The sequence below is a fragment of the Humulus lupulus genome, chromosome 3 (genome assembly GCF_963169125.1).
Source record: "Humulus lupulus chromosome 3, drHumLupu1.1, whole genome shotgun sequence".
NCBI classification, from domain to species: Eukaryota; Viridiplantae; Streptophyta; class Magnoliopsida; order Rosales; family Cannabaceae; genus Humulus; species Humulus lupulus.
This window is the reverse complement of record NC_084795.1, coordinates 265,916,622-265,932,126: the sequence shown is the minus strand read 5'-3', so window position 1 is coordinate 265,932,126 and position 15,505 is coordinate 265,916,622. Positions and strand designations below refer to the sequence as shown.

General features: G+C 29.5%; 1 protein-coding gene across 1 annotated transcript; it reads right to left on the bottom strand.

Annotated features, from left to right (window-relative positions):
* Nucleotides 1-9,692: 9,692 nt before the first annotated feature.
* On the bottom strand, nucleotides 9,693-12,909 carry LOC133824055 (tubby-like protein 8; the record flags this gene model as incomplete). The annotated part of the gene is given in 9 exon segments (XM_062256917.1): nucleotides 9,693-10,092; nucleotides 10,184-10,251; nucleotides 10,353-10,445; nucleotides 10,531-10,620; nucleotides 10,714-10,816; nucleotides 10,904-10,959; nucleotides 11,053-11,229; nucleotides 12,264-12,378; nucleotides 12,499-12,909. Coding segments are annotated over 9 exon segments (1,189 nt in total), but the record flags the coding sequence as incomplete, so codon positions are not given.
* Nucleotides 12,910-15,505: the final 2,596 nt, after the last annotated feature.

Genomic DNA, 15,505 nt, shown 5'->3' with positions numbered 1-15,505 from the left:
CAGACACTTTCAATATCAAATACATGGAAAATAAGTTTTTTTATTAACTTATGTTATAGGTTTGAAACATAAATATTCGATTTTCATTTGTAAGTTTTCAGTCCATTCAAAATGATTTACTTTAAAAGTTTGTAATGATTTGATACATATTTGAAACCTAAGTTATCGTAACTATAAATAGACGTTAAGTAATGCTAAGAAAAAATTATTGCATAAACTTAGGTTACAAACTTTTAACAGGCGTTACCTAACACATGAAATATAAAAAATAAAGTTGTGAACTCAAGTTACAAACTTGAGACACCTCTGTACAACATTCCTCATAAAAAAGAGCTAATAGCAAAATTCATTGATATGCCACAGTGTTCAAAATATTCAAACATGATACTTGCTGAAAAGTTTACAAAACAAAAACACAAAAGTTATCTTGCCATAAGTATGTATCATCTTCATAAGATAAAAGTCAAATATAAAAAACACTTTCTTATCCATAACTCTACTCCTTATTGAGTTGTAGACTTTAAAAAAATCTCTGCTTCACTTTGAACTCACCAAGAATCCAATGATTACAGTCAACAACAGTCATATTAATAGGGAATAAAATAAAATCTACTAGCGACCAAGGGGTGTTACAAAGCATTTTATAACCACAAACATACTCAAAAATTACACTGTTCTTCGATATAATAGATCGATCACAATCACTTGATAGATACACATCATACAGAGTAGTGATAACTTGATCAAAAGAGTTATCTGTAGTAGTAACTCTAACATTTATCGACTCACAATACTTACCTTTTTTTCTAAGGTAATAAAAAGCCACATTAATATGCTAAAAAAACAAGAAGCAAACCATAATAAGAATAATGAAAACAGTACAACTAAAACAACTTAATATTATTAAGGGAAAAATATACCTCATTGTCCAAATCCCTCCCATCTTTAACTAAATCATAAAACCATATTTTTCTCTCAATCTCAGTTACACAAAACTGAAATGACTCCTTAATGATACTATTATTATCATCAAATTTCTTTTACCTATAACAAATATAAACATTAAAAAGTGAATTATGTTGTAACAGAAACTGAAATACAAAATAAATAAATAAACAAATAAAAAAGAGAAGCATACTTATTATTTTTTCTCAGTCCCAGAGAAAACCACTTGTTAAAAGAGTCTTGGTCATTTTGATTAGGCATATCAAAAAGATTGTCTCCAAATGCATATCGTCCCACAACCTTCCTTTTAGACTTCACAACATTCAAATATTTCATATCCTCAGAAGAAGATGATCCAAATTGGTTTACAAAAGGAGATTGCAAAACTGTAGTAGGCTTTGGATTTCTTTTGCCAACAACAGGAGTAGAGACAACTACTGGATTCATTAAAGAACCAACAATGGGTGTTGCCATAACAACTTCCTAAAAATAAAATTAATATGAAAAACTCAATAAAACAACTACTGGATACATATTGCAAAAATAAAAAAAAAATACAAAATCTGTCTTATTTAGTTACCTTTTTCTTTGCCAAATCACCAACAGTTGCATGAACAACTTTATCAAAAATCTCGACATTCATGTTGTTAAACATATGAGCCTCTTCTTCTAGATCTTTAACAACATCAGCTACATCATCATGAAGTTTGACAATATTCTATGGAAAAACATAATTTAAAAAATTAATAAAGAAATACACAAATACATTAACTTGAAAAAATACATATGATGAAACAAAAATAACCTGGTCATTGCTGTCTTCATCAACAAAATATTTCTTAATAATATCATCACATGCAACATCCTATAAAATTTAACAAATATACAAATTAAAAAACATATATAAACATAACTAACCAATTACAAACACAATAATAAAAAAAAAAGACAAACTGTAAAAAAAAAGTTCTAGATATAATAAAGAAGAATAATTGCCAAAAAAAAATTCCAAAATACATAAACTTACATAAACATCACAGAGTTTATAGATGCTCAGGAAAAGTCTTGCACAAAAAAAACTTAGAAATTTAAAGTTTACAAATTAATAACAAAAGGTTTACAAAACAAGCATTCTAAACTTTATCTTCCACTTCTCATACTCCAATGGAAACAAAATTAGATTCCTATCAAAAAGAGAAAACAAAAATTAATAAAAAGAAAACATTAATTATATATTTTAACAAAAATATAAACGTTTAAAAATATAAAATAAAAAATAAAAAAACAACCAAACAATAAAATTAATATTTAGATAAGTATACATACCTTTGTTTCTTCAATATCATTCCCAATAGTCTTCTCATTCTTATTTACTGTATCATTCTTGTCATCTACAATTATCATATCTCCAACAGCATCTTCTTGCATTGCTTGAATGCATTTATAAAAAACTTGGGTAAAACTTTCATTCTCAAAAAACTTATCATTTTCCTTTAAAACACCACCACTACCAGAAGTATCACCAACATCACCCTACCTCCCAAAAAAACCCTTCACACCAGCCTCAATGCCACTTATTCCACCAGAACAGTCAGCTCCCACAAAACCACCATCAACATGATCAATATCATCATTAATATCACATGATTTTGATATTTCCATGAATGCCTTGTGTCTTAAATCTTGATCATTTTTCAAATTAACCAACATCTCCATCAATGCCCCATGTCTAGATTCACTAGTAGACTTTAACATTGCAATTTCCTTAGACATATTGTTACACTTCTTTTGACAGTCATCCACAATAATTTTCAGATCAGAAAAGCCAAATGTCACACAAGGAACATAAGATGATGAAGGAGCCTCACTTGTTGGTTTCTTTGGAGGAGCAACAAAATCATCATCCTCAAATTCAGCAACATTCAAATCCTTGTTGCACTGAAAAAAACTTTCAAGCTTGAAGGCATTGTTCTCTTCATCCGTGGGCAAAACTTTAACAATTTTGGTCTGCAAATAAAAAATCAGAAAAATCAGTTTACAAAATTAAAAAAATCAAATAAATTCATAAATAAAGAAAAACAAAAAAATTAAAAATTATCTTATGTATTGAAAACACATTCCTCTCAAGCTCCTTATGAGATGGGATTGCAACAGATGACCAATTTATAATCCTAGGCAGACCACAGCTAACATTCTCACAATAAGTTCTCTCTAAACTAGGAATTGATTCATAAATGAAAACTTGGAATACAAATTACAATCCATTCAACTTATAGGTTGGGTAAGAACCTTGTCTAGTAATAACAAATTCATTTTGCCTTAAAGCATCTCTCAATGATGAGAGAGTCACATTAAAAATATCCTTACCCCATGGAAAATGATTAAAACCACCACTATCACAAAGATACAAGTCAGTTTTTTCAATGTTTTTCTCCTTTTGCCAAGCATACAAAAAGTTAGTAATGAGGTAAAGTACAACCATCATTATCGAAATTGGCAGCCTTAAATCTTTCTTCAACAATAATTCTTGAAATGCCCCTTGTATGGTCACCAAAAAATTTAGAATATAATCCAATAAGATGACTATTCTTAACTCCACCTCTATCAATGTCACCAAACACATTTAACCCAGTCAATAACCCAAATTCACCCAATGAAAACCTAATCAGCTTTCCACAAACTTTAAACCACATTTCATTTAAGTTTGGCTGGTTAACTTCCCTCAACAATACATGGTGAACCAGTTTAGCTTGATTAGCACATGGTTTAATGTTTAGAAAATGATCAAAGCAAGTCCTACTAAACAAATCCTTTTGAGACTCAATCAATTTTTCAGAGATCACATTGATCTTCTCAAAACTACAGTGAAAATTGACTCTTGCTCTATAATGATCTTCATGTTTGATAAAACATTCCATAAGCTACATAGAATAATAGACAACCAAGATTAACAAACTTGTAGCCTAAATTTACAAAATAATAAAATATATCACCAAACTTGAAAAATATAATCCACATCTACATAAAATCATATCAGAACATTAACAATGTAACATATCTTTACAAAAATATAACACAGGTTAACAACATCAAAACAAATAGAACATTCAATGAATAGAACATAATTATTATCTTACTACTTAAAAAAAAAAAATGTAACAGTTATTAAAAGAGCAATAAAACATGTAAAAAAATGAAACATACTTGTTATACCCAGATTTCGAGCCATGTTAAATGTGACCTCGAAAGCTGGATTCACAACGAATGAACTCGTAAAGTCTGAAGTATGTTTCAAGACTAGACATCGAGCCTGCAAAGCTGAGACGACTTCGAATATGGTGGCCTTGAAATCCACACGATCTCGAAGGGTAGCACCCGAGATGCATCTATCCTCAGGGATGACCTCGGATCAGGGTTCCGAGCCTGACGCGCGCACGATCTCGAAAGCCATGTGACCTCGGGAGATGTCATTAGCTTGAAAATTGATATAAGACCTGGGAGAATAAGGCCTTGGAGATATATGATAATAACCTTGAACATCTTCAAGTGTTGTCCATAAGAGACGTGGTCTACATTTATTAATGTAAATCCCCTAAAATCATGGGATATTATTTGATTAGTTATACGCCCCCTGGTCTTCAGGGGACGTTTCCTTTTATATCGGATTACAGGCATTTAAAGCCATTTAATTTATTTGTACAAAAAGAGTAACTACCCGAAATATGTGGGATAGTATTCTGCAATCTTCTCTATAAATAGAGAGATCATGCACTATTGTAAATGACCGAATTTCTGATTCTTGAGAGAAAACTCTGAAGAATTCATACTTGAAGAATTTTCAGAGATAATCTTAAGTTTAATAAAAAAGACTCGTGGACTAGGCAGATTTAACTGCTGAACCACATAAAAATCGTGTTTCGTATTATCATATTTATATTGGCCATCACTGTTTATTGTTTACGTACTCTTCTTTCACTATTGACGAAAAACGGCGTCAACAATACTGAACCTATATTGTACATAACTCAGATCAGAGCATTAACAAAATTGAAAACATATTTCAAGAATATAGAACCTATTATCTATAAATACATAAACTACCAAATTAGGACCTGTAACATATGTTTAGAAAAAATAAAAACATGTATACAACATCGGTAATAACATTAACAACCCTGTAACATATCGTTACAAAAACTTAACAAATGTTAACAAAATTGAAAACATAACTCAGATCAGAGCATTAACAAAATTGAAAACATATTTCAAGAATATAGAACCTATTATTTATAAATACATAAACTACCAAATTAGGACCTGTAACATATGTTTACAAAAAATAAAAACATGTTTACAACAGCGGTGATAACATTAACAACCCTGTAACATATCGTTATAAAAACTTAACAAATGTTAACAAAATTGAAAACATATTTCAAGAAGATATAACTTAATATCTATACCCTGAAACATATTGTTACATAAACTTAACAAATATTAACAACATCAAAACAAACAGACCCAATATATTCCAACTAGAGAAATTAAATTAACAAAAAAAATTGAAACAGTTTTAAACAAATCAACAAAACAAGTAAATAAATCCGAAACACAATGTTGCTATATTATATAAAACAATAACAATCAAAATTTGGGAAAATAATTAAAAAAATTATAAAATATATTTACATACCCATAAAAAACAGATTCAAAACAGATAAAAGATCAAAAAAAAATTAAATGAAACAACAAAAAACACCTTCGGTTTATCCAGTAAACTAACATTCTTCTTCAAAAAATTTCTGTTAGCCTTGCACTTTACTCGACTACAGCCTCCAATCGATAGTTTCTTTGCTTTCTTTGCACTAACTTTGCTCTTTGACAATGGAACATGTTTTCTCTTCAACTGTTGCCCGATTAACTCAACGCTCACATGCATGTCGGCCTCCTTCAACTCATCTGAACCACCAACGCCACCCTCGATCGCATTAGGAAGAGAAGAATCCGAGGAATACTTCAAAACAGCTTTGCCTTTAGACAACAGAGAAATATTACTCTTCAAAACTTTCCCCTTGGACTCGGCAGACTCTTGATCCTCGAATTCCTTCAAGTCACTTGGGCCAGAAAACGCACCACCCTTCCGAGCAGGAGATGCAGACCCCGCACGACTGACAGCCATTGTTTCAATAATCAATGGCAAATGATTTTGAAAAAAAAAATAAGAAACCCACTTAGGTTTTCTGATGAAGAGAATGAAAAATGAGAAACAAAGGGAGGATGAAAGAGATGAGAGAGAAAGAAAAATCGAGAAAAGCTTCGGGGGTTTAAATTTTGTAAAAAAAGTCTTGAATATCGTAAAGTTGGTATAAAAAACCGTATAAAAGTAGGAAATCGTATATTTCAAATTTTTTTGCTTTATACAGTGTATTCCGTAATTTTCTCTTAAAAAAATTAGAAATTTTTAAATAAAATATAAAAAAATAATAAATAGGTTCTGATTTGGCTAGCCAAGTCCAGCCCGCACAAAATAAAAGTATAATTGTCGGCGAGCCTACTAGGCCTATCAAGATTGATAAGTGAAAGTATTAATCTCAGCATGCCAAAAATATGCTTTAAAAATTGGGCAACATGCTAATTTCTCAAAAAAAAAATGTTCGTCAAAATAGAATGACCACTATCTCATTTGGCCTACCGAGATAATGTATTTTTCTAGCAATGTAAACTACTAGTATGAATTTTGAACTTGAAATTAGTGAATAAAAATCATAACGTCACAAAGTTAAGAAAAATTAAATAGTATCTAAGTCCTAAAATTGTAAATTATTCCTTCCTATCATATAATATCTTGTCTTCATCCCTAATTACATCAGTCTAGACAAATGATAGAGAAAAGAAGATGATGATATAAGGAGAAGGAGATGATAAGAAGAAGTTGGAAAATAACATAAATAATAGAGCATAAGGGATAAAATATAGTTTTTAGGGTAAATTACATTTTACACGGCAATTTAAAAAAAAATTCGTTTTATACAGTAATCTAAAAAAATTATAAATTTACTGTGCTCCTCCCAACTAATGTGTACACACATGTTTTTTTTCTCCTTACCGTATCTTATTGATATGTAATTTTGAACCACTATATATTTTTTTTGTCAAATCAACTTTTCTTTCAAATATTATATGTCAAATCACTTTAATATTTTTTTGTCAAATCAATACAATTTTGATCTTATATTTTAATATTTTAATTATATTAATTCCTATAATACAAATATTATAATTTTCATATTATATATTTAAAAAAAAAAGTCTCAATACTTTTTTTTTTTTTGTCTTTTTGTTCATAGATACTTTTGGTATGATAATAATAATAATAATTACAAATAAGTTTATTTTACTTATAAATATTTAAAATAAATATAATTATTAATATTCAATAAATATTTTTGCTTACATAAAATATTATATATTTAATCAATATAATCTATTTATTTATTAGTTGTTACAGTTTTTTTTTAAAAAAAATATACGTTATTTGTTTAATGCAATTTAACATTTTTGTATATACTAATTATAAAATTATTTTAGTTACAAACTTAGTTTTAGATATTTTTGTTACAAATATGTTAACTAAATTCACAACTTACTTTTTAAAAATATTAGTCACAAATATAATATTTTTTAGTTATAAAATTATTTATGTAAGCCATTGTTACAAAAAAAAAAAAAAAAAAAAAAAAAATTAGCAATGAATTATTCTGTAAATGTTGTCTACAAAAATGTAAAACTTGTTTACAAATCTGTAAAACTTGGTTATATATTTGTAAATGTTGTTTACAAAAATATTTTTATATAACTGGTTTACGCATCTGTAACACATGTTTATGAATTTGTAATGACTATTAACAAAAAAAGTTGTATTTCACTGCTACTCCGTATTTACACTTGTCATTCTGTATTTTTCATAATAATTTCGTATTTTTGTAATCTACCGTATTTTTCATATTTTTTTAAATGTCAATGTATTTTTGTGAATTTTCCTAAAATTAATCTCTTTAAATAATATTAAAAGATGGGTAATTATTGAAATAATAGCAATATGTTACAAATTAGTAACATTATGTTACGAATAATATTGGGAGAATAAATAACTATTAAAATTATAGAACTAGTAAATTTTTATTATAATTATGTTAAGTAAATATATAAATTATTTATGCCACTATTAGTTGAAAAATATAATTTTATTTGTGAATTAGTTTTGTAAACTTTTGTTACAAAAATAGACTTTTTTTTGTTATGAATTAATCTGTAATTGTTGTTTACAAATTTTTAAAAAATTATTTACTTATTGTAATAGTTTTGTTACTACTTGTTACAATCTTGTAACATATTTATACTTTTTAATGAGTTTTAGTTATTGCATGTAACAATTTTATTATTAATTGTAATAGTTTTGTTACTCCTTGTTATAATATTAATATAAGTTGTTCTAACATCTAACATTTTTGTAAATTTTTTAGTTACAAAAATTGAATAGTTTAATTATAAAATTAATTTTGTAAATCATTGTTACAAACATGTTAACAAAAATAAAAGAATTTGTTACAGTGATAATGAACTTTCAAATTACTAAATAAATGATGATCAAATTTTAAGTATTAAAATCTATATTTATTTGTTTGTTATAAAAAAACTAATATTTATTTAGATTGGTTTTCACGAGTAACATTTTATTTTGCTAATATTTTTTTTTTGTTTTGATTAATTTAGTCAAAAGAGAATACATTAAAAAAAAAAATCAAACCAACAAACTAATTTATGGGGATAGATTTGGCCATATTATAATATTATTAAATAAATAGTTTTCAAATTATTAGATTCGTCTTTATAATACTAATAATTAATAATTATATTATTAGTTTTTAAAAATATTAATAATTTATTATGAGAAAAAATCACATATGTTATTGAATGGGCTTAGGTGTCATATTTACTAATAGATTATTTATTAGTTGGCATCATTTGAGTGCCATATATTTGTAATTAACTTTAATTACTGTATATTTAGACTTTTTTTATTAACTTGCGGTATAAATGCAAATTTCCCTAGTTTTTATATATATATATAATTAAAGTTAGTATTATTTTTATTTATTTTAATTAGGTTAAGATTTGTCATCGGCCACTAGAGAGGTGGGAAATTAAGCAAATTTCTAGTAAGGTGATTTTTATTGTCACTCATTTATCTACTCTCCCCATATCTTTACTAAAATTTACACATTCAATTCATCAATTACAAAACTCAAGTAATTTCAACTTTTGGTACTCCAATTTTTTTTTCTTTCCAAATTTCAATTCATCTATTTCCAGTAATATTTTCACTCATTTTTTAGGTTTACGTATATGTAATTTTTATTTTTTATTTTAAGAGCTTAGTTGAACGTGTCTCTGTTAATGTTGTCATTATTGTTAATTTTATTTGTGTTGCGTTGAGATAGTGTTAAACTTCTCTAGTGATAAGGAGTAGCATTTGCTGTCATATTTATCCTTTTTTTTATTATTGATACTTGCGAAAACTCTCATTTACTTGTATTTTTATGTCGTTTATTTCTCTTTCAACTACCTCAGTTTATTATTTTGCCCCAAAGTTAAGGATAGAGCAATTCTCTATCAAGAAACATATATCAATATACATTTCTTTGCTTGCATCAATCATCTCAATTTGAAACTAGAGTTCATGATGATTTGCATCTAAATAAATATTTTCGTACGAGGACAAATTACACCACAATTGTATGTAAAAGTACAATCAAATGATTCAAAAGAGTGATTTCATTTTATACCTTTGATGCCTTGATACAATTTTTGTGACAGACTTTGAAGTTTTCTCGTAATAGACAAAACCTGAAAACACAGCACACCCCAAACCACTTGAGGTAGTATCAAGACATAGCCTAGTCATATTTTACATGAAATGATGGCTCCTTCTTTCGGATTATATTAGTTGAAAATTAGTTGAAAATTTGAGTCGTTTGTGTTCAGAGGTTGAACTACAAAGACTAAGATCATTAGACGCTGCAACAAAGCTTTGGATCAATAGAAGCAAGACATATGCAAAATGCTTGGTAACCTGTCAAGGGATACCTGCAAAACAAAACAAAGATACCGTACATTTATATTAGTTAAGGCACTTGAATTTGTTCTTAACAAAACCTTAATTCATTCAGATCATTACCTATAATCCATAACATATTTCGAATTTTCAACTCTTCCAAGCTGCAGTATTGTCTGCTTTCCTCTCTCCTGAGTAAATCATACAATGTGAGTAAGCATTATTCCAAGCCCAAGGTGATTCATTTTCATAAAACTCATGCATGTTTTCGTAAGTCACACTCAAGTTATACCTCTAGAGTTAGCTGAAAATTTTTCACTGAGCTTTGGATTCTAAGACCAGCTCTTCCCCTGTCTCTATAATCTAGCTCATACTGCCTTGAAATCTGATCCAACAAATGAATATATGCCATGAGAAACATTTATAAATGAATATATGTGTTGAAAAAATTAAGTTGCCCAAATTCTTACTTTATTGTACTGTGGAACCTTTGAGAATAACCGATGAACTTTGTCCTTTTTCTCCTCCCAGTCCTTTGGCAATCCCTTAATGTGTTGTACCTGATATACAAAGAAGTCAAGTTAGCACAAAAATTTACATATTTCACTGGATTTTTAGAATACGTTAATGTACCAAAGAAGTGATTAGGAAACCTGAGTATTATTAGTATTCTTTAGCTGCATGGATTGGTGCTTGGGTATGTATGCCCTCAAGCTCCTGTAACTTCCAGTCCAAGTGGTGATTGTAGGTAAAAATCTGCATATAGAAGAAATAACCATAAGACCTAGAAGCGATAGAAGAGACAAATTCAACACAGATTCAGATGAGAAGGAATTGGCTTACCCTACAACAGCTATGAGCGATTTAGACTGTTTGTTGGGAGAATTCAGACAAGTGCCCTGCATTAACACAATGCTATAAAGTTAATGATAAAGATAAAACTTTCTACATCAACTTGAAAAGTACAAAACTTCAAATGCAAGAAGTTCAACCTGATCCCATATATGATATTTTGAACCCATCAAGTTAGCAGTAACAGTTCCAAGTAAGCTATCATCTGAACTAGAAGATAATGCCTGCACACTCTGAGCAATAGTAAACTCAGTTTTCCCATTTCGCCGCTTACAGTGAGCAACAGCCAGTTTCCTATCTTGCCGTCCTCGACCTTCCTGTGATATAAAAAAATTAAAAATAAATTGTCAAACATGTAGAATATTTGATAGAATGAAGTTTTCCATTCCTTATTCAAATCAAAAGCGATCTTTCAGGACCTAGTTCTCTAGAAATATAGTTTTCATGTGTTGCCTTTCTTGATTCAGAAATATAAATATGGCTTCTGAGGAAAACTGAAATAGTACAACAAAACATTATTTGTGTCAACCTACATATTCTAGCATTGTACTTAACACCAACTACAAATAGATCCACAAACTAAGAAGGGAAACAATTGCATCTAAGTGATGTATGTAAATTATGTAACTAGAGATTTTGAGCTAAAGAAAGCTACTGATGATAAATGAAATATTCTACATTACAGAATATCAAGGTGATTGAGTTGCAAGGCTAAATTGCTATCTTTAAGATAAATCTATATGCCCTAGTTCCAAACTAGCTACCACAACCCCATCATTCAACAGAAGCAACATGAGGGCTAGTTTTCTAGTAATTTGATTATAAAAAAGTACCGAACATCATGAATGGTTTAGCATTACCCAATCAATATTTTCTAGATACTGTTTTCAAAATGGAAGAAGAATCCAAAAGAATGAGCCATTTCGCTTAAAAAATTTCTTTTAATTCCTAATTCTCAAAACACAAACAAGTTCCAAACCACCACAGCCATTCAAGAAGCAGCATGACATGGGAGCTTTTGATATTTTGAACAAGAAAAGAAGTTGAGCATCAACAATGAACCACAACACATGAAAGCGTGTAATGTTAGGTGTCAAATAGAATTACTATTTGATCAATCTTTTCTAGAGGTTATTTTCTTAAAAGAAAACCCAATGAAACTTTTTCTAAATCTATTACTGTTTGAACACTCTTTTCTAGGTTCTGTTTTCTATATAGAAAACCCCAATGTCCAAAGTCAAAACATTTATATGACAGTCCCTTTACTATTTGTAATTGCTTCGTGGTCAATATCAATATCAATGCCCAATATTTTATAGTTAAAGTAACAAAAAAGGAGGAGAGTTCTTACATTGGTATACAGAGAATACAGAGTACCCCCATGAAATCCTTCTGAGGATGCTTCTTTAACAATAACACAAGTGCACCTTCCTATATCCATAGGCAATGGTCTACACATTAAAGACCTGAAAGAACAACCACAAACCACCCAATTCATTTCTCAATTTGACTTTATTTTTCAAATAAAAGACATGTAGAAGAAATCATATTTTTCTTTTTATATATTTGTGTATTCAAAAACTGACTTATTAGGGAGAGTAGACCAAGAAGAAGCAGGAGCAGCCTCAGAATCAGAATAGTCCCATATCTTCAAAGAGCTAGAGTGCTCTGACTCACTGGGTTCCCATGTTTTGAACGCACCAAAAGCCTTCTCAGGCTCATTCATTTGCATACAAAACTGAAGCGAAGAGGGTTTGAAGGCCTTGCAACCCGTCGAAAATGATTTCATATTGCTCAAATTCTTCGGAGCCCCAAAAGAGTCAGTAGACCCATTTACAATAGCAGCAACATTTTCTTTGTCGTCGCCGGAGGAGCCAGCTTCTTCCAGCTGCTTCTTCTTCTTATTGTCGTTTGAGATTGATGGGGTTTGCTTGATGTTGTCGTTTATGGGAGCTAAAGGGAAAGACCGTCCTCCTTCGCTGCTGCTACGGTTGTGATGTAGGAGGGGGTTATCGTGACGAGAGTTGTACGAGGATTGTCTGGGAAATGAAGATTTCTTGCACCCAGAAATCATGGTTGAGATAGAAAATGGAAAAAAATTCCAGGAAAATTTGTGTTGTTTGGAATGGGAATGAGATTTTGATTAATGGGTTATGTTCATTTTGTAGGCCTAGTCTTCGGGAAAGAAAATAGATGTAGACTTGTAGCAGTAGTAGTAGTAGTAGAAGTACATGAGTTTTGTTCGTGTAATATTATATCGTTTGTTGTGGTATGTTTGAATTTGAAAAATGAAGAAGAAAAACAAACATGGGAAAGTGTGTGTGGTGTATGAGATTAGCTGGGAATGGGAGTAACGGTAAACTATTGGAAGTTTTTTTTTTTTTTTTTAACTAGTGGGAACTTGTTTGTTTTGGCCTTTTGTACATTTGTGTGACTGTGTTTATGTGTGGCATTGGAAGACTTTAAAAAACATTTTTTTAATATATTTCTGTACAAGTTAAAAAGATACATTTTTCAGAAGCGGGAAATATATTTGAAATTTAGTATTTTATTGGTTTTATTGTACAACTTTGTTTTGTTTGTTTGTAGTAGTTTGTACTAGAAAAATAAAAAAGGGACCGAGTCATTAGGAGCTTCAAGTTAGGATAGATTGGCTTATTGGCTATTGATGGACTTTTTTTGTTTTTTAAAGTTGATGGGATTTGGTTAGGGAAATTTCATGCATGACTACTTAGAGCAGCCTCAACGCGTGTTGCTCACCAGATTGCTTGTTGACCAATATCTGACAGACCATCATTTTCTGCGTTGGGGGAGTTGAATGCTTAAAGAAAATTAAGGCACCGTTACCACTGTGAGGCAACAGTGCTTTCTCCTTTTTTTTTAATTGTATATATATAAAATTTGTTACTGTTTTTTTTATTACCATTTTTTTAATTATCGTTTGTAACATGATTTTTTTATTATTTTTTTTTTTATAAATACTTATTTATTTCATTCAATTTTCACACAATTACATACATCTTCTTTCAAATTATCAATATCACAAAATTATTATTAAATTGATGTAATATTTATTTATATTAATATATGGATTTAAAAAATTTAGTGTGACAATATTTATAATTACAAAATAATATATTAAATAATAATATGTGGGGCCATAGTTGACAACTTTTGGGGTGACTTAGCATTGGAGCATTTTTATTAAAAAAGTTGCCAAAAGTGATGTGAATGAGAGAGAAAATAAAAAATTATATTTTGGGATGATTTGGACATGTTAAGCAACTAATGGGATAGCCACCATTGGAGTAGCTCTTAGTGAAATTTTTTAATATGCCAACATAAATTACTATCTCAAATATATGACTATTTTCATTTTTTGGATAAAAATACTCATAACATTGACGCATACATTTTGATGCAATATTCGATGCAAAATTGACGCAATTTCGATGCAAAATCGATGGTGTTTCGATATTTTTCCGATGCAATCATAGAAACTTACTTTTTGGCCAAAACGATGCTTATTCGATGCAAAATTGATGTTATTTTGATGCAAACTCGATGTTTTTTCAATACAAAATCGATGGTGTTTTGATGTTTTTGCGATGCAATCATGAAAACTTATTTGTTGGGCAAAACGATGATTTTTCGATGCAAAATCGATGATGTTTCGATATTTTTGTGATGCAATACAAAAAATTGATTTTTGGCCAAAACGATGCTTTTTCAATACAATTTTGATGTTCTGCATTGAAATTTGAAGAAAACTTTAGAGGTTCATATTTTTTCTCTCAAATGTCCATTTCAGGTTTTTTTTTTTAATTTTGGAATTTTTTTCGAGATCTATAAGATTAGAATGAGAGAGACTGAGAGAATGAGAGATGTTAGAGAGAGAGTTCGGACTGAGAGAGAAAAAAAATATTTGAATGTTAGGGGTATTTTTGTCCAAAAAATTGAAATTGTCATATATTTGGGATAGTGACTTATATTGACATATTAAAAAATTTCATTAAGTTATCATGCATAGAACATGAAATTTCCCTTTGGTTAACTGTTTGGTTGCATTTTGGCTTATGGTAAGTAAAAATTTTGTTGGCTAACTCTACAATCATAGTATATGGAAAAAGGGCAATTATTTAGTCCCTAAGTTCACTTTCCAGGTTTTAGTCTCTCAAGAGTTGTGAGCTATTGGGTGTGTTGTTTTTTTAGGTTAGATAGTTTGATTTGAACCTTTTGAGTGAGTGATATAAAAATACGAATATACCCTTGGACACCCCCTTCAACAGGGCACCGAGTGTACTTTACCCTTTTGTTGGTTATTTGTTTTTGTTTAACTAAAGAAAGATGTAAAAAAAGTTTCTTCCTTTCAGACTTCGACTGAGAAATAACCGTTTGGATTTTTTTTATTAAGCAATTATTGGAGTGGTTTCGTGGGTTGTGGGTGGAGCTTCGTTACGCATTGTTCGAAGTCTTCGACTTCGTGGGTTTGATGTTTTGTAGTGTCTGACTTGGAAGAGTTCTTTCGTTATTGGTAAGTGGTTTTCTCTCTTCATTTGTATTTTTTTTGGGGGGCATTTTTCGATTTTTTTG